At 43.6% G+C, this 20659-nt stretch overlaps 1 protein-coding gene across 1 annotated transcript in view; it reads left to right on the top strand.

The window, feature by feature from the left end:
* The window catches only part of LOC131413005 (collagen alpha-4(VI) chain-like), an 83371-nt gene extending 68086 nt beyond the window's left edge, over positions 1-15285 (top strand). The window contains exons 31-36 of the mRNA XM_058553342.1: positions 1141-1152; positions 1242-1735; positions 10319-10409; positions 11724-12407; positions 14375-14471; positions 14968-15285. Of these exons, the coding sequence (XP_058409325.1) occupies positions 1141-1152; positions 1242-1735; positions 10319-10409; positions 11724-12407; positions 14375-14471; positions 14968-15232 (1643 nt within the window). The 3' untranslated portion in view covers positions 15233-15285. The remainder of the gene's footprint in view (positions 1-1140; positions 1153-1241; positions 1736-10318; positions 10410-11723; positions 12408-14374; positions 14472-14967) is intronic.
* Positions 15286-20659: the final 5374 nt, after the last annotated feature.

Genomic DNA, 20659 nt, shown 5'->3' with positions numbered 1-20659 from the left:
ATACAATTTAAAACAAGATACTCTTTTTGCTTCTCAAACTGAAAGTATTTTTTAAATGACAAAAAAAGGATAATGCATATCAAAGGCCATAATTATAGAGATTTATAGAGGTCTAGAATTGGGCAGAAATGCACAGATACGTGTACAAGTATGCTCATCACAAGGGGGTGTTGGCAGAAGAAATCATGAGATGTCTATAGTAGACTAGATGATGCTGCTCTAAATTTATTGACAGAAGAAATAGATGTTCATCATATACTAAGTGAAAAAAGATGCAGAATAGAACATATCCTGAGATCCAAGTTTTATAAAATAAAATGAAACAAATTATATATATACCTACTCATACATATATGTGATGAATTAAGGGTAATTTTAATTTTTTGTTTTCTAATATTTTCCATGAAAATATATTACTTTAGTACACACACATATAGTATATAATTAATATATATTGTAAATTATAAACATAGTTTTAGATATGTGTGTATAAGTGTATGTAAATGTGTGTGTGTGTGTGTGTGTATATATATATATATATAGTTTCAGAATAGCTCAGTGTATTAGTTGGGGGTATGTTCAGCACTGTGTGACCTCAATGCTCAATAGCCATGACACAAACGTATTTCTCAAATCAAAACTGGGAAGTAGCCCATCCAGCGTTGATATGGAGCTTCACAGTGAACACAGGGATGCAGGCTCTATATTTTCTTGCTCTGCCATTGGGGTGAGGATGCTCTGTTTCCCAGAACACCTCATGATCTAAGATGTCTGTCAAGCTTCAGCCATCAGGAAAGGAAAGGAGAAGGATACTTTTTCAAAGTTGTACCTACCATTTTTCTTGTTCTATTATCCAGAACTTAGTAAGATGGCTGCGCCACTGAGAAATGTAGCCTTTGTTCCGGGCAGCCATGTGCCCGGCCAGAGATTGGGGTTCTATTACTACAGGAAAATGGGAGAATGGATATTGGCGAGCGAGCAGAGGTCTCTGCCATGCTCAGGCAGGAGTTGGAGAAGGCCACTGCTCAAATTTCTCAGAGGGGGTGGTTTTTCATACTGAAGCACTCACATGGAAAACATGGCACTGCCCATGTAAACTAACAATGTCTTCTTTTCCCTCCAAAATCATTTCCTGTCCAGCTTGTTCAACAGGTAAGTAATATTTCTTCTTATTCACTCAAATCTTCACCTGTTTAGAGGCATTACAGAAAGTCTTAAATCTGTGTATCCACTGTGTCAAGGTGTTTCCAAATGCCCAGTGTTCCCGACCGAAGTGGTCTTTGCCTTGGACATGTCAAATGATGTCTCCAGGTTGGATTTTGAGAGGATGAAAGACATTTTATTATCTCTGTTGATGAAGATGGAAATAAGTGAGAGTAACTGCCCAACGGGTGCCCGAGTGGCCATCGTTTCATATAACACCAAAACAGATTACCTGATTCGCTTCTCAGACTATAAGGAGAAGCCTGCGCTCCTGCAGGCAGTCAGGAAAATCCCCCTGGAAGGGTCATCTGGCAGCAGGAACCTTGGGGATGCCATGAGGTTTGTGGCGAGACATGTATTCAAACGTGTGCGCTCTGGCCTGCTCACGAGGAAGGTGGCTGTGTTCTTCCAGGCGGGCTGGGCCTATGATGCTGTCTCCATCAGGACCGCGACGCTGGAGCTGAGTGCGCTGGACATCATCCCTGCAGTCATCACCTTCACAGACGAGCACAACCTCCCAGACGCCCTGCTGGTATGTGGGGGAACCGCTGGTGGGGGCAGGGGCGCGGGGGTTAGTACCTGGTTCTTAACTCTCCACCGGGGACCACGTGAGGAATGAGCTGTTCAGGGGAAGAGTTCCCCAGAAATTTATATGTATGCACGAGGGGTTGTGTGTCTCATTACGGACTCTACCACCAGTGCTACTACTAGTACTGACTGGCCATTCTTGAGCACTTATTCTGTGCTATGTGCCTCATAAACATTATCTTATTTAATCATCCCCAGACTGTATGAGGTATGTGTCGTTGTATGACACTCTCCACTTCAGAGACAAGAAAACGGAGGTTTAGAAAAGTTAAGTGTACCATTGAAAGTCAAATATTTAGTTAGTGGCAGACTGATAGTCTCTGCCTTCAGAGCCTATGCTTAACCACTATGTTAAATTGTATCATGATGGTCCATTGAATGTAATTTTCTTTCTTTTTTTTTTTTTTAACTTGGGGTACAAAATACATACCCATATAACAAAGTGGGGGCAGTTCACTGATTTTAAGTGTACAGCTGGGTGGATTTTTATATGTGTTTAAACCCCTGTGACCAAGACATGGTTCCAGATATTGAGCACTTTCATCATCCTATAAACTTTCCTCATGTCCCTTCCCAAACCAAACTGCTCTTCTGGCTTCTAGCACGATCAAATCATTTGGTCTGTCCTGGACCGTCATGTAAATTAAATCATATAGCATGTACTCTTTTGTGTCTGGCTTCTTTCACTCCACATAGTGTCTGTTCTTGTTCAACCACGTTGTGTACATGGGTAACTTGTTCTTTTTTACTGCTGTTCTGAAGTATTCGAGTGTGTGTATCACAATTTCTCTAGACTTGATTTTTCTAACTGAAACTCATGTAACACATTCTCATGGAATATCTGGGATGATTTATCAAAATGAAAGGCCACTGTCTATTTAAGAGATTCCAGGATGCTTATGAACGTTCAGTTGAGCCATGTGACATTGCCGATATTCAACTGTTTTTGACTGGCAAAAATGGAAATGTCATATGTTTCAACCTAGTAGCTAATTAATTTAGCTGTGCTAGACCATTTAATTTTCCCTTAAGGTTGAGTGTGCAGCAGAAATGGTAGGTGAGAGATTATGTTGACACAGCTGTGAATATGCTTCTAAGAATCCATAGGTAAAATTGCGACAGCTTGCCAACAGTTGGGAACGATGCACTAAATATCTTGGGTTTTGAGAAACAAAGTTAAGATGGAGTGGGTGAGTGCCTTGTTCACTGTTCCATTCCTCTTGCCTAGCAGGATGTCAGACAGGGATGGGTTGGTGAGAGGGCACCTCTCAATAACTTCCCGAATGGATTAATAAAGGCAGGGTATTAACGAATAAGTTTAAATTAGAGATGTAGCTTTTGTCTTTGGCTCTTTTATGAATAATGAGGTGTCTTTGCAAAAGTCTCTTCATCTTTCTGAGTCTCATTTTGCTCAGCTCTAAAAGGGAGACAGGGTCACAAGTAGATGTTATCTAGGCTCCCTTCCAGGTGTAATTATCTATTTTCAAAAGGGCGTTTCCCTCAGATTTGGAGAGTGATACTCAGGGTACAATGACATCTTCCCAAATGCTCATCAGTGCTGCTCTCTGAGAGGCGATCCTGGGCAGACAGTGATCTAACATAGAGATGATCCTTTGTCAAGATGTTCTTGCTCTCTAAGTTGCTTTAGGTTCCGAGTGAAAGGATGTAATGGTATGTGAAAAGAACTTACCAGCTTAAATATACTTGGACCTCAGTTCTGTCGTTTCTATCTGCTCTCCTCTCTATTTCTTGGACATATTCTTGCCCCAGGATGCTGGGAGATGACTCTGTTCCTTACATTTAACAATGTAGAAAGGATATTAAATGGTGCTTGCCAGATCAAATGTAACGAATGACCTCATTTCTGGTGACAATGGCAAGGAGAAAAACCGTAAAAACGACAACTCTCTCCTCAGGGCCTTTCAGAAAATCATTTCTTCACAGCTGGCTATATTGCAGCCCTTAGCCTCCCCTATTCTGTGCTGTGTCCTGAGGGGAATCCAGTCAGGAGAGTGGGAGTACCCTGCAATGATCCTTCTGAATTACCTGCCTGAGGGCTCTCTTTGACTATCTGTGGGGCTTTTGGCTTTCACCTCTATGTTATTTTACTTTCAGAACAACACCCATGTGCTTCTTCTGGAAAAATAATGGTTGTTCAATTTGAAACAATTATATAAACAGATGCCCTAACTTCTCAGTCCATTTAAACATGCTCGGGGGCTGTGGGGCATATTGAAAAGATTTTTTACACCATCCATTGAGTCATATCAGCCCTAATTAAAACAGTATTATAGCATTTGGACTATTTGTGCCTAACCCCATTGTTAAGAACTGTCCAATTGCCTTGTGTCTCAAAATGTAAGACTTTATTTGCCCATTTTTTTAATTGATGTCTTAATAGTTTACAACATTGTGAAATTTTTGGTTGTACGTTTTTGTTTGTCGATCACCATATATGTCTCCCTTCATCCCTTGTGCCCACCCCCCACCCCCATTGCCCCTGGTAACCACAATACAGTTGTCTCTGTCTGTGTGTTGGTTTATATTCCACATATGAGTGAGATCATACAGTGTTTGTCTTTCTCTTTCTGGCTTATTTCACTTAACATAATACCCTCCAGGTCCATCCATGTTGTTGCAAATGGGATGATTTTGTCTTTTTTCGTGGCTGAGTAGTATTCCATTGTATATATATACCACATTTTCTTGATCCAATCATCAGTTGAGGGACACTTGGGTTGCTTCCACTTCTTGGCTATAGTGAATAATGCTGCAATGAACATAGGGGTGCATAAGCCTCTTTGGATTGTTGATTTCAGGTTCGTTGGATAGATTGCCAGTAGTGGGATAGCTGGATCATAGGGTATTTCTATTTTTAATTCTTTGAGGAATCTCCATACCATTTTCCATAGAGGCTGCACCAATTTGCATTCCCACCAGCTGTGTATGAGGGTTCCTGTTTCTCCACGTCCTCTCCAACATTTGTTGTTTTTTGTCTTGGTGATTATAGCCACTCTAACGGGTGTGAGGTGATATCTTAGTGTTGTTTTGATTTGCATTTCCCTGATGATTAGTGATGTTGAACATCTTTCCATGTGCCTATTGGCCATCTGTATATCTTTTCTGGAGAAGTGTCTGTTCATTTCCTCTGCCCATTTTTTGATCGGGTTGTTTGTTTTTTTGTTGTTCAGTTGTGTGAGTTCTTTATATATTATGGAGATTAACCCCTTGTCAGATACATGTTTTGCAAATATTTTCTCCCAGCTGGTGTGTTGTCTATTCATCTTGATCCTGGTTTCATTTGTCTTGTAGAAGCTCTTTAATCTGGTAAAGTGCCACTTGCTTATTTTTTCTTTAGTTTCCCTAGTCTGGGTAGGCATGGCATCCGAAAAGATTCCTTTATTTTGTTGCCTATATTTTCTTCTATGAGTTTTATAGTTACAGGTCTCACCTTCAGGTCTTTGATCCATTTTGAGTTAATTTTTGTGAATGTATTTGCCCATTTTTTAAAGTTAAAAAGCAGAGGATTACAGGGAAAATGCAATTTGTGTGCCAGGTTTCATTTTTCTTTATAAGAAGTCTAGCACACCTTCCCTTGAAACAATACCTAGGAAAGTAGGTCAAGTATATTGATCCAGGCACTGTTCTAAGATCTCCCCCCTTATTGATTCATCTAATCCTTACAACAACCTGTGAGATAACTATTATTATGGGCCCATTTTTCAGTTGATAAAACTGAGACAAAGAAAAGTCAAATAACTTGCTAAAGGCTTGGAATTCCCATTAGCAATGAGGTTTTGAACTCAGAAGTCAAAAACACGAAAAGAAGGGAGTTTAGAAGTTCTAAGTTATTTCCATGTATTAATTCATTTTATCTTTATGACAATACTATAAGATAAATCTATGAACTGGCCCTATTTCTATTTCTGTGTATTGCTCTTAAAAAAAAAATTCCAAAGAATGAAATGTTGGCTATCATGGAGATAAAAAGAAAAAAAAAAAATCACATGAAAACATTAAGAGGAAGGCCAAAGGGATTTTTTGGGTAATTTTTAATTTTGGTATAAAATCATAAAACTTGCAGAAGGACATTCTTTTTCTTTGAAGAAAGTGTTGGGTTGCCCAGACAGGCCCTTTCAGAGGCCATGGACAACCCACTGCGGAGGCCTTGTGGGCTGCTGTTTTCCATTAGATTGTTACCCTTCTAAAGCCAGGATCAACAACTGAGGGAAGGAATTAGGCAAAGAGGCTTCAAACTCTGGCTTTGTCTCTTATGTAATCTGGACATGTTATTTGACAGTGGGGCCTCAATTTATTCACCTGTAAAATGGGGGTAAACTCATAGGTTTGTTGTGAGAATTATAAGAGATAGTGCCTACAGGGAGATGTGACACTTTCCATGTGCATACTGAATGTAGGCCATTACGATCACCATCTTCTTGAGGTCTTTAAGAGTGCCCCTTTGCCTGGTAACTATTTATTAAATCGGATAGCTCCCATTTAGTGAGGGCCTATGAAGTTCCAACCACCACACTGTGTGCTTTTCATGCTTGACACCTTAACTTCTCACTACTCAAAATGTGGTCCTGGGACCAGCAGCATCGGCATCACCCAGATTTGTGAGAAATGCCAGATTTCAAGCTCCACCCTTGATCTAATCAGCCAGGCTCTGCATTTTTGACAAGATCCCCAGATGGTTTGTATGAACATTCAAGTTTGAGGAGTGTTGGTCTGATCCTTATAACTGTCCTACAGGTTAATAATGATAATCTACATTTCCCAGACGAGGGAAGGGAAGGTCAGAGATGGAACAACTTGTTCTAAACTACATAGTCCTGGAATTTGCACTCCAACATGTAAGGTTCCCAAGTCCCACTCTGCCACCTGACACCTCAGTCCAATGCCGGACCCTAATGGTTGCTGGGACCTCAATCCAGCGCCAACCCCTCATGTTCACTGGGAAGTTGGAGGAGTCAGCTGCTTCACAGCAGTCTTGGTGGGACCATGCCAACTGGCAGCAGCTGAAACTGGACTCCAGCTCCTGGGGTCAGTCGCAGAGTGCATGACTGCTCGTTCCTTCTGCCTTCTTTCACTACTTTCTTCAGTTTTCCCTCCTTGTTCCCCAAGCCCTTACCTCAACTGGATGCCAGATGGTTTCTAACTCTCCCTCCTTAGGGTCCAGTGAGCTCTTCCTCTGTCCAAGGCAAATCCTCCTCCCAGCACTTGCTTCCTTCCCCTCTATTCCCATCTGTCCCGGCCAAGAGCCTCCGCCAACTCGGTCCCAGGAATGAACACTGTCCCCTGGCCTCTGGCAGCTTAGTACAGCAGCTGAAGCATTGAATTGAACCCTGGGGGTCTCTGCTCATGCCAGATTCCCTCCCGCACTCTCTCTCGGCTTGAGCTTTCTCAGGCACTATCTTGTCCACCTTCTGAGTGACTAGGACCATGCTGGCAAGTCCACAGTCAGAGTAATTAAATGTTAATTAATAACAACCAGGGACAGATGAATCTACTCTGATTCATAGTTCCCTGTGGACTTCCACTGTGGTTTTGTGTACTTGTTCCCACAATTGTATTTTTTGCAAGAACAGTGAAAATTTTAGGCGTGATCACAAAATTATTCTTCCTAAGAAAAGTTTTAAAAAAAGACGCAAGTTTTATAGCTATTCCAATTCAGTTGAATTTGGTAATTTTCCAATAAGCAGAACAACAGATGGAAAGTTACATCCTCTGAGCTGTTCAGAGTAGAAAGGGTAACACAGTGTCCTGAACAGGAGGCAAATACAGGAGATAGTAACCCAGGGCCAGGCTGTGTTGAAACAGAAAGAAAACTGAGTGGCATTGACTCCTACCTAAAACTCTATCACTGAGGAACTGAGGCCAGAGGCTTGTCCAAGGTCACTCAGCTAATTATGGCAGATCAAGGACTAGGACCCAGATTCCTGACACCTAATCCGTTAGTGCTGCCTAGAACCTTTCCCATGAACCATTCCTTCGTACAAACTTAGGGGAATATTTGAATTTGTTTCAAGTCTTTCCTATTACCTTAAAAATTCATGCAAATTCTGCATTTTGTAACACACTTCATCCATGTTTCCCGTGATTTAAAAAGAATGTACACTAATCTAGCATTTCTCCACAACTCTCTGGTAAGATTGATGCTCCCAAGTTTATCCCAGTCTCCCCATATCTCCTGGAACATTGCCGTGGATCCTGATTTCAGAAGCCTTTCAAATCGCCTCATGTGATTTCCAGTAAAGCTATCAATGTGTCATATCTGTGCCTACACTGTTCTCTCTAATCCTTGGTGATGAATTAGGTCCATTTTATTTGGTCGATACTCAGATCTGATGACCATGTGGAGTAGATCTGCACTCATGCTTCAAGTCAAACTCCTCCAGCTGGCAAGGAGTTCCAGGGTTTCAGATGTGCTATGTAGCTGCACATGGGAAGAGAGTACCCTCTAATCTCTGGAGAGGGGGTGCATTGAGAAGAGCACTATAGATAATTCTACCTCTGGGCCTTTGTACATGCTGTTCTTCCACATGTAATGCTTTCCCTGCTTCTTTGCCAGGTACATATCCTACTCCTTCTCTCAAAAGTGCCAGAGGCCATTCTCTTTATCGGGTTCCCTCTATCCCTTCCCCTGGAAATGAATCTCTTCTTCCTGTGTTCCTAAAACATATTATTGGACCTCTTTCTTTCTTGAAAATTATTTGTCTATCCTTCCGCGTAGGTTTATGCTCTTTGAAGCTGTGGCTGTGTCGTTTTTGCATCTCCACATGGCTTGTTAAGACTTTCATGGAGTAGCTGTTTAATTAGTCTTGGTTGATTTGAATTTCTAAGTCAGGAAAAAGCATAATTTAAGGTTGCCTTAGCCATGTGAAGAACAAGAGTGGATGTGTTTTGCCTTTCTTCTTAGGAGGCTTAGGAATGTTCTCATGTGTTTTTTGTGTATGTTACATTAGTGTAAACAAAAGTTCAACTCTTTATATTTCTTTCCCCACAAGAGTTTTTCCTTCAAGTAAGCTCACTCTGAGAGACAAGGTTTGGGATGTACTGTAGTTGCAAACAGAAAGAGTGATGAGCCCTGTAAGGAGTATATGTTACAGAAAATTCTTTTTCAAAGTAACCCTTGCCTATTTCTCTCCCTGAGGGCTAACATGACATTTTCATGGCCCCAGCATCTTGCTACCAGAGGAGGGTCTAGAGTCTGCTTAGTCCTGGCCACAGGGATGAAGGAGGAGGAGCTGACCCTCAATGGGGCCCTGTCCTACGTGCTTTGACAGAGAGCAGACAGAGATGGACATGACTAAGCTTAGATATCCACCTCTCTGCAAACCACACCTCACAACCTGAGAGATATAATCTGAAAGCATTCCTAATTTCATCAATAGGTGAAAATCCTGCAAATTATATTAGTCCCTGTATCAGTCAGGGAAGGTTAACTCTGAAGCCATTCATGCCCAAGTCTCAGCGGCTTAACACAATAAAGTGTTATTTCGGCCATCTATCACAAGTGAATGTGGGTCCTTGGGTATGTGTGTGGAGGGGAGGAGTGTTTTGCTGCATGCAGCCATTTCAGGACCTGGGCTCCTTCTATTAGTGGCCACATCATACCCTAGGGCCTCAAAACCTTTTTCTGGATCCTCTACATCTGGCTGGCAGATGAGGGCTGAGGGAGGAATGGGGTTAGTTTAGGCACTGGAAATGGCACATATCACTTCCACCCACATGCCACTGGCTAGACCCCAGTCATATGGTCCCAATTAACTGCAAGGGAGAGTGGGAAATGTAATCTACTTGTGGCTCTAGGAAGAAGAGGGAATGGGTTTGTTGATTATCTAACCAGTTGTCACATGGACCTTGCTGGATTTATTACTGTTATTATTAATATTTTGCTTTTAAGCCTTGATATCAGTTATTAAACTAATCATAATTGGAAAGGTTCAGTGAAGGAGATAAACAGATTTGCCATCCCTACAAAGCCTTCCCTGATTCCTCCTTACTCTTGCTTTCTGGTTTTGATAAGTCCCAGCTCTGAACACCAGGAATACTCTAGAGGGGCCTCCCTTATAGTATCTACCTCTTCCCATTCTAATGGTATATGACCACCTCCTTGAAGGGTCTGCCTGTTCATGTTTAACTCCCACCACACTGCATTGTGTGTACTGTGGACCATCAATAAAGGTTTATGAAATTTATAAATGATTGAACCCTCAATGCCCTTACCCTCAAGCCAACACAACATGACACTGGTGGAGTTTTATTCACATTGGGAGTCTGAAGACCCACAGCTCATATACCCACATCAATGCTAGTCCAATCTCCAGATCAGAACTAAAGAACTAAATGACTATAAATAACTGTAAAACATAATGCCAAATTATATATACATATATAATTATATATACTCTTCTTTAAATCTCATATTAATGTTTTTCTCATCTGAATTGGAAAAAGCATGAAAAACATGGCCTGAAATTTAATTCAGCTAATGATAAACTCATGTATCTGTTTGGGTTAGATGGATGGAACCAACAGATTTCACCTGTTCATCTGGGAGACGGAGAGCCAGCAGGATGTGGGACACATGGCCCGCTGCACTCTCTGCTATGGTAAGCCTGGACAGCATTTCTGATCAGACTGATATCTTTAGAACAGGATGAATTAACTGGTGGCCACAGGCCAGATTTGCTCTGCAGATGTGTGTTTGCTTTGTATGTGCAATCTGGGAATCTGTGAAGTTCTCATTAAGTCCGGATTTCCAGATTTTCTTAAGAAGTCAGAATAGTCTTGAGAATCGCAGACGCTGCATTCCTTTGTGGCCACAGTCAGCCAGAGCTGAGTTGTGCCTGCCGGCTTTTGATGGGGCAGGTGTCTGCTAGTGCCCCACAGTCCCTCCCCCTCCCTATCGTCTTACCCTGGGCCTGCTCTGCTTACTTACCTATCCTGCCAGGCTCCTGTAGCTGGCTGGGCTTGTGTTCCTTCCTTAGTGTGAAGGGCAGGCCACTGAACTATGAGTCAAGAGTCCTGGGTTCTAGGCCTGGAACTGCCATTAACCACCAGCGGGATATTGGCAAGTCATTCAAGGTCTCTGTCTCCAGCTTCCACCACTATATCCCACACCCCACGCCAGTCTGTGCCAGACAGAACTTTGTGCTGAAACCCGTGCGTGCTCAAATGGGAAGGGCTCTCGTTGTCCATACCCATGTCACCCAAGGCCAGACGGAGTTCTACAGGGGAAATCAAAAGGGGGTTTAATTGTTCCCTCTAGTTGATCAACGCTAAGATCTAACACTGCCATGAGATTTGGCTCTGAGAGCTTGCTCCGGTCAAATACAGTCAGTGCCATTCATAGAGTATGTAGAGTTGATGAGCTGCTTTCCCAACCATCATCTCATGTGACACGTGGTCTCCCTGGGCCTCAGTTCCCTCTCCTGAAGAAGCGTAAACACGGCTGCTGTTGATTGAGCTTGAGCTCTTACTATGCACCAGGCCTTGTTCCGAGCGCTTACATACATTAACTCATTTTTTATTTAAACCTCACAAACAACCTGGTAAGGTAGATACTATTATTATCATTATCTCCATCTGACAGAGGAGGAAACTGAGGCACAGGGAAGGCTAATTTGCCCAAGGTCACTCACCCAGTAAGAGGCAGAGCCTGGATTGAACCAGGCAAGTGTCTGTGAACCTAGAGATTAGGAAGCCATATAGCCTAGTGGTTAAAAACACTGTGTGCAATCAGATCGTCTCAATTCTTTCTTCTGAAAAATGGGCACATAGAGTGCCCATCGGCTTGCCTTGTCAACACAATGCAGACAGCGCTCAGCAGCGGCTCTCCTTATTGCGTGTGTGGAAAAGTGTTTGCATAGAAAGGAAAGGGATGCGTGGTTTAACTCTGGCCTCTCCTCTCGCTTCCTCCCCAGACAAGTGCCGACCAGCCCCGGAGTGCCGGCTGGGCACGGCCGGGCCCCTGGCGGTGGACGTGGACGTGGCGTTCGTGGTGGACGGTTCCCAGGGCGTCGGCGCCGACGTGTACCGCGCAGCCTTGAGTCTAGTGGACTCCGCGCTCGAAGACCTGGAGGTGGCCGCGCAGCCGAGCACGTCCCCCAGCGGGGCGCGCGCAGCCCTGGTGATACACACGACTCCGGGCTTCTTGCCGGGCGCGGAGCGCCCCCCTGTGCTCGAAGGCTTCCACCTGACCTCCTACGGCCGCCGGACGCAGATGCAGAGGCACGTCCGCGAGGCCTTGGGCCGCCCCCTGCAGGGAGCCCCCGCCCTGGGACACGCCCTGGAGTGGACGCTGGAGAAGGTGCTCTTGGCAGCCCCGCTGCCCAGGAGATCGCGGGTCCTCTTTGCCATCGTGGCCAGCGAGACCAGCAGCTGGGACCAGGAGAAGCTAAGGACTCTGTCCCTGGAGGCCAAGTGCGGGGGCATCACTCTGTTTGTGCTGGCCTTGGGCCCAGGCGTGGGGACCCGCGAGGTGGCCGAGCTGGCCCCCGTGGCCAGCCTTCCCACGGAGCAACACCTGCTGCGCCTAGAGGGAATCTCGGATCCCGAGGTGGCCTACGCCCGGGGATTCACGCGGGCCTTCCTGAACCTCCTAAAAAGTGAGCAGTCGCCGAGCAGTGGAGATGCGGTGTGTGGGGTGGGGAGAGGAACTTACAGAGCCTGGCGTTTGGGCGAGTAGGTGCCCACTGCCCTTTCACCCTTGCTGAGGTGCGCAGCCCCGCAGCCTCTGGGGAGACCCCAGAGAGCACCCCTTTCTTGAAAAGCTTGAGCTGTCATTGTCCTGGCACTGCCAAGTCGAGAGCTGGTTTCTTGTGTGGAACCTCTCATCTGGTGGGTGGGAGGCCTCAAGTTTCCACCTAACCTTTGATTTCCTCATTTACCAAAATGAGAATTACAGTCTCCTCCTTTTTTGTGAAGCCTATATTCAAATATGCGCATGGAGGGGCTTTGAAAGCACCAGTGCTGTACAAATATAGGGCATGGTTATTGTTATTACTATAGCCAGGAATCCAGACTCCAGAATCCGGGGGTATATATAACCGTGCTTCTCAAATTTTAACATGAGCATGTATCTCCTGGGGATCTTGTTAAAATGTGGATTCTGATTCAGTAGATCTGAGTTGGGGCTTGAGATTCTGCATTTTTAACAAGCTCCCAAGCGATGCTGATTCTGCCAGTCCATAGACCATACTTTGAGTAACAAGAATATATGACATTTATTTTCAGAGGTCTTCAGAGACTTGCCAAGAAGTGAGGGAGACAGGCCGGAAGTCCAGGGTCTCCCACCTCAGATTGGGTGGATGAAACCAACAGAGAAGATCCGAGGGGCACTGTGACAGTGCATCCTGGCTGGAATTCTTCCCTGCCTCTGTCCTAGTATCTTCACCTCCAATCAGAACTAGTTGAACTAAATTCAGGGGCAGCCAATACCAAATCTGTATCCCTAGCGTGATAATGGAGATTGTTGGGATTGGGGCGTGGGTATTATCCTGGTCACATGTCTAGGACTTTGTCTTGGCCTTTGTCCACCAGTGCATAATCCAAAACAACGCATGCAGGGTGCCTCGTTGTGACATGTGAGGCCTTCTCGCCCTCCTTGCTAGAAGATGTTAGTTTCTCAGTTTATAAGTGGGTGTGACATCCCATTGGGAGCCTTGAGGGACATCTGCCTCTTCATCCCTGAAGGAATAAAGGGAGTCTGATGGACGTCTTAGAGGTCCTGAAACAGCATTTGTGCCTCTCCAATTCGGTACAAAGATCAACGACTTGTTCTCATCCTGGCTTTGCTGCTATGTAGTGAGCTGTGTGACCCTAGAGAGGCCTGAAAACTCTGAACTTTAGATTCCTTATCTTTGTAGAAGGTGGAGGAGAGAATTGTAATAGATGGCTCATGGCTTAGTGGTTCATTGAGGGAGAAGCAGGCTGAGGGAATCACTTTTTAGTCTGTTTTAATTTCATTTTACTTTATTTTTTATGTTTCATGATGTTAGGTTGCATTTAATATTTTGTTATATTCTTTTATGTTTTGATTTTATTTTATATTATGAATTTATTTTACATCTTTTTGATTTGTCAGTGAATTTTTTGGGTTTTTATGTTTTATTTTGTTTTATTGTATATTTTACTTTATTTGATTTGATTTTATGTCAAATTTTATGTCTTAATGGATAATATTTTGTTTTTATGTTTTATCTTACTTTATTTTATGTATTTATGTATTGTGTGTGTGTGTGTGTGTGTGTGTGTGTGTGTGTGTGAGGAAGACCCTCCCTGAGCTAACATCTGATGCCAATCCTCCTCTTTTTGCTGAGGAAGACTGGCCCTGGACTAACATCCGTGCCCATCTTCCTCTACTTTATATGGGACACCGCCACAGCATGGCTTAACAAGCGATGTGTCTGTGCGCACCTGGGATCCGAACTGGTGAACCCCAGGCCGCAGAAGCTGAGCATGAGCACTTAACTGCTGAGCCACCAGGCCGGCCCCAGTCTGTATTTTATTTTTAAGTTTTGTATTATTTTATGCTTTATTTGGTTTTATTTGATTTTTTTAATTTTATTTTTAGGTGGAACAAACCAGTACCCACCCCCAGAGCTCATTGAAGAATGTGGAGGCTCCAGCCGAGGCAACACTCTGCGGCGAGGAATTATGCCTGTCAAGAGGTAGGCTGAAGGCAGAGCTGAGGTTGTCTCACAGCTCTGTCCCCTGCAGGAGACTGTCTCCCTAAAGAAAGGTCATAGGTAATGCCAGCCCTTGACCTGACCCAAACCACTGGGGTAAATGCTCCTGTGTTTGACAACTCTGATATGGTTTGATTTTTCTTTTCTTATTTTTTAATATTAAGAGTAATACAGGACCAATATAAAAAATGCAAAGAGCACATAAGTGTACAAAAGCAAAAAATGAAAATTTTCCATTCCACCACATCCCCCCGTCCTCTAATCCCATGTCCCGGAGGTAAAATTGATAATGCTAAACATATTGTTCTGAGGTTTCTCCAAACACCTCTGCAAACCTAGGGAAATAGCTAATGCAACAACGAAGCATCAGGAAATGCCCAAACCAAAATCTTACTGAGCCCAGCGGTACCAAATGGGACTTGAGCTCCCAGCTCCTGGGGTTCGGTTCTGCAGTTCAACGTGGGTTGTTTCTGTACAGGGTTCCCAAGCGCCGGTTTGGCATGTCTGGCTCTGCTGATGACTTGGAAGCACTTGAAGCCATAGACTTTTTCCTAGAGGAGAATATAAAAGCCACGATGCCATCAATAGCTCAGCAAGAAGTACTTGAAAATTATGGAAAGAATGCATATGCTGCTGAAGAAAATGAGGAAGAAATGCCTGCAAAACAAAAAGAAACTGGAAAGGAAAGAAATTCAGGCACTGTCTATGGTAAAACCAAACCTGCTTCTTGCTCTTTAGGTTGAATTCACTTCTTAAAATCTTTATTTGAAAAAATTCCTGTGGCTGGCCCGGTGGTATAGTGGTTAAGTTCATGTGCTCTGCATCGGCAGCCTGGGGTTCGCAGGTTTGGATCCTGGGCGTGCACCTACACACCGCTTATCAAGCCATGCTGTGGCGGCATCCCACATATAAAGTAGAGGAAGATGGGCACAGATGTTAGCCCAGGGCCAATCTCCCTCAGCAAAAAGAGGAGGATTGGCGAGGGATGTTAGCTCAGGGTGGATCTTCCTCACACACACACACACAAAATTCCTGTGCACTATGTTAGCATGCAAATTTTGGCTTTTTATACACTTTCATTCCAAATGCACAATTTCATGTATGCAGCTAAAGAAATTAGTTTAAGAAAACATATGAAGGCAACTTTCATCTGACTGTAACACTGGGTCTGAGTGGAGGCGATTTCTGGGAGTTTTGTGGAGGCACACCCTGTGAAGTGTCTGTGCTTCATTGCAAAGAAGCAATGATCTGTTGCAGAAGTGGGGAACATACTCCTGACCTTGAGGGAAAATGCACCGGCTTGTAGAGGCTCCTTCCTGCATGAGTGGCCACATAAGTTCTGACCAAGTTTAAGCAACATTTTGGATCCATCTAAAACATCAGTTTTGCATTACAGCATGTAGTAATGCAAATGCCCTGTTACCTCTTACATGGGATCAACAAATTAAACAAAACACTAAACACATTGGAAACAAATTTGGGAGGATTTGACTCTGAAGTTTTTAAAAGGCAGGGAAAAGATAGCTGGAAGAGATTCTAGTGAGTGATGCGGTCAGTCCTGCTTAGATTAAATGAGAGATAATTGCCCAGAGGTTTTGAATGTGCCTAAGGGGTTCTCCATCTGGGGCTGCTAGCTGGGTGGCCATGGGAAAATTGTTTAATCTCTCTGTGGCTTGGTTTTCTGATCTGTAAAGTGGGGATAATGCAAATACCTACCTCATAGTGTTGTTCCGAGAATAAAACTTGATAATTCATGTGTTTCCCACATAGTAAGCATACAACTTAGCTGTTATGATGCTGGTGTTATGTCCTGCCTCTTAGGAAATGCATGTCCAAAGGAAAAACATAACCTGGCAGACATGGGAATAGGCAATTCCAGCAGGGACAGTAACATTTCACCTCCTTTGGCTAAAAATTAAGCATAGGAGAACTTCTCTTGTTGATGATCATATTTTCAGTATATAGTATCCTCAGGTAATCTTACTAAGGCAGGGATTTTCAGTCTTGGCTGTAAATTAGAATCACCTGGGAATCTTTAAAAATTCTCTGTGCCCAGACCTCACCCCAGACCCATTCAATCAGAATCTCTGGGTGTAGGACTTAAACCCAGTGATTCCAATGAGCAGCCGAGAGTGAGAACCACTGCTCTAAGGCATCTTTTCCCACAAAGTTAAGGTAAAGAGACGGAGGAGAGCTTGCTGGTCATCTAATTCAATCCTATTTACAGACAAAAACCCGAGGCCTAAAGGTTCCCGAAGTTCCCCACCCACTCTGTAACTCGGCTCTGGCCAGTCCCTCTCCCAGGGCATTCTGAGGCCACTCTGGATGCCACTTTGGAATGGAAAGCCAAATCCCAAACATCACTCTAGTTATTCTCCTCTCCTCACCCCCACCTCCCACTGGGGACCAGATCTGGGCATGACTTCCTCCTCAGCATCTCTCAGATCCATCCCCTTTCCCCACATCTTCCCTCTTAACACCTTGGCTTTCATGTGAATGTAGTTGCGGAGCTTTCTATGCTCTCATTTCTTCCAGTTTGTCCTCCTTCCAATTCCATTCTGAATACCAAATTAATTTTTTCTAAAATGCAAATCTGGTCATGTCATTTCTCTTCTTCTATAGTTCCGCATTGTTTATAAGATGACGTCCAGGTGCAGGGGTAGGGCACACAGGCCTCTGTGATTAGACCCCTGCAGTGGTCCTCTGGGGCCTTACGGGCTGCCACTTCCCTACGTAGACCGTATGTGCTATTTGCAGTCACCCCTTATGCCCTGTTATTTATTCCAAGTCTCTATGCCATTGCTCACCCTCACCTGCCCGTCTACATCCTCTCTCTCCACAGTGTCCACCTGGACGGCATCTACTCATCTTTTACTACTCAGGTCAAGTTTCACTTCTCCTTAGGGTCCTTTCTGGCCCCGGGTGGTATTAAATTTTCATGGTATCCTTTGTCCCCCTGTATCTTAAGCCGAATTCTGCCATAGCATCTGCAACCTTTTATTGCACCTACTTGTGCAGAATTCAATGAGTGTCATCTCTCTTCACAGAAGCCAGGCTGATCTTGGTATATTTTCAATTTCAGTGTTATCTCCAAAGCACACAGATCTATTTTTTGATTTTCTCCTCCAAGTAGGGCTACATTTTAAGACATATATACCAGGAGACAGAACCAGCCTAGGCAAAATTGCAGTTTCATTGAAGCTGCCCTTCGTTCCTATCCAACTCTCTTCTTTCTCTCTCCCTTTTCTTTCCTTCATTCCTGGATTCCATGGACTTGCTTGGTAAAACTGATTGCTGCTGCAGGATTCTTCCAAGAAAGCAAAAGTCAATTCTCATGGTAAAAAATAATGCAAATATAAAACTGGGGGCTAGCAATAATTGCTTGGGTGAAAACTTATTGGCCCCCCCAATGCCATATCATACTGATAAGAGAAAAATTAAGACTCTGAGGCTTCCTGAGAGTTAGGTTACAAAGAATACCTTGGAGATAATTATTTTAAGGCGTTGAGAATTTACCCACCTATAGCCGTGCTGACCAACCACTATCTACATTGGCTATTTAAATTTAAATAATTTGAAATTAAATAAAACTAAAAATTCAGTTCCCTGGTTGCAAAAGCCACATTTCAAATTCCCAGAAGCCACATAGGCAGTGGCTACTGTATTGAACAGTGCAGATATGGAACATTTCCCTCATCGCAGAAAGTTCTGGACAGTGCTGCTCTAGAAGTATAATCTAGAGAAGCAGCCCCTGATTGTCTCCCAGACTAGAGGCAAGGGGGGAGCTTCTTAAGGTAAAAGTCACAAAGTGTCACTTGGAAACTGAATGATCTGAGTAAACAAGTCCTTGGCTTGTCGGTTTGGAATCAGTTTGTAATGGTAGAGGTTGGTGCCAGCTGATTTCTGAGGCCCAAATCAACTTGTTGAACCTACAAAGTACAGTCAAAAATTCACCATTGGAATGTTTTTCTGTTGACTCTGACACATTTTTGAAAGAAGCATTTGCTGTGGTTTCATCTCTTGGGCGTTTGCTATCTTACACCTTCCAGAGTCAGTCATGCAGCAGGCCAATTTCAATGTGCCTGTTCAAGGCATAGGACAATTTCCATGATAACTCTTCACCCTGCTAAGAGTGTATCTCATTCTCTTGGGTCCAAACTAGTCTGTGCTAATTATACTAATGAGAGGTTAGTAGGCAGCTTCCTAGGAACAGACCATGAATTTTAACTCTTGCTTTCTGGAGACATTGTCCTCTTTATTTGTGGGTGCTTGGAAGGCCCGGGGGAAACTACCTGGAGGATAATGTTATTCTGTGCTGTCGGGCTGACCTGAGACAAGAATATTTTCTATGACATAAAGTGTACCCGAAGAAATCTGTTCTCCCTAGAAATCAGAGGTTACCTACCTGGGAAAATTAATGTCTGATTTAAAATTCAAGGCATCCCAGATCTTGCTCTGTTGTAACTTGTTGATTCTCAATGCTATTTTTCATTTTCCAGGAACAAGATGTTTTTCTTTTAATGGATATCTTAACTTCTTGGGCAATGTCAGGTTACAGTAAATAATAAACAAGCTGGATTTGCTTAGGCTTTTAGAAGGCTGGATGGGTTTGAGGTTGGGCAAGGGATTGAGATGTTTGAAAAAAGAGGGAAATAAGCATAATAAGCAAGTGAAGTGTTCTCAGTATTAGAAAGCTATAGTCACATTCATTTACTCACTCATTTATACATTGTGTGGTATATCCGCCATATGCCAGGTACTGTGCAAAATATAGCTAGAACTGTATTCCACCTTTCACATATGTTATGTGACACCATACAACAAACTTGTGATGTAGGTTTTTAAAAAAATATTGCTTTTATGGTTGAGGAAATTGAGGCTCAGAGAGGTTAAGTTACTTGCTCAAGGTCACACAGCTAGTTAGTGGTGAGGCTGGGATTCATTCCCAGATCTGTAGCTCCAAACCATTGCTCCTTTCCTGTCATGCTTGGGCAGGAAATTCAGTTCTCTCTGCATATGTTTTTTTCCAGGTCCTTGTTCTGTGGATCCAATGGAAGGCGAGTGCCAGGATTACATCCTGAAATGGTACTATAACAAGGAAGAGCGGGCTTGCCAACAGTTCTGGTATGGCAGCTGTGGGGGCAATGCCAACCAGTTTGATACCAAGGAAGAATGTGAGGCTCGCTGTGTCCCAACACCCCTATAGAGTCAGGCAGAGCCTCCTTATTGCTGCCTCTGTTGTAATAGCTGATGAAACCGAGATTACCTTTCCTGAGACAGCACCACACAGCTCGTGAGGGATGATGCCCACTCTCCAATCTCAGAGGTCGGACTCCTAACCCCCTGAATTTTTTCCTGCCCGCGAGGGCTTGGGCCAGATGATTTCTGATTTGAGAAGGACTGCATTCTAGTAGTTAAAAAAAGTAGCCAAAACTTTCCTGAAAATTATTTAAATAATTTAGAACTGAATGAAAAAGAAACTTGAACCTGACCTATAACATTACTTCAGAATTTTTTTGGCTGTGTAACAAAAGAAAAATCAATGTAAGCAGTGAGTAAAAACTATTTTGGAAATGAGTTGAAACTTGATTTCTTTTTTAACACTAGAGAACCCGAAAGTATTAGTCAAAGTGGAGGTCTGGAAAAAGGGGCATCTAATGTGAGATTTCATCCTCACTACCTTGTGTCAAAATAAAGGCATTGTTGATGAATTCGTTGGTGTAAGATCACATGTGATACCTGCTCACTGCCATCCTTTGTGACCTAGCACTCGATGGAGAGGAAACAGCAGCGGCTTTGCTGTGGGACTGATCCTTTGTCATCAATTACAGTGACTCTTGTCCTTCAAAACTTGGTGACTAAACAATTAAGGCCGATGTTGTCAATGCAAATATGAAACGAAGGGTCTAGGTCCATCTTGGATGAAACATTTTGCAATTTAGACAGTGAAGATCCTTGTGATTTTGTGAGATCTTCCTCTGGTTCACAGCTCGGTTCTCCAGGTCTTTGAACTTGGGCCCAGCTTCAGGGCAGAACTGGGCATTGTGTGGATTTCTAGAGCTGCCGATATCGAGGGTGCCTGGCGTGGGGCCTCTGGAGGATCCCGTATTAGTCTGCCTGGGCTGCCATAACAAAATACCGCAGACTGGTGGCTTAACCAACAGAAATTT

The sequence above is a fragment of the Diceros bicornis genome, chromosome 2 (assembly GCF_020826845.1).
Source record: "Diceros bicornis minor isolate mBicDic1 chromosome 2, mDicBic1.mat.cur, whole genome shotgun sequence".
NCBI classification, from domain to species: Eukaryota; Metazoa; Chordata; class Mammalia; order Perissodactyla; family Rhinocerotidae; genus Diceros; species Diceros bicornis.
The sequence above is the reverse complement of the archived record's forward strand: the minus strand, read 5'-3'. Positions and strand labels throughout refer to the sequence as shown.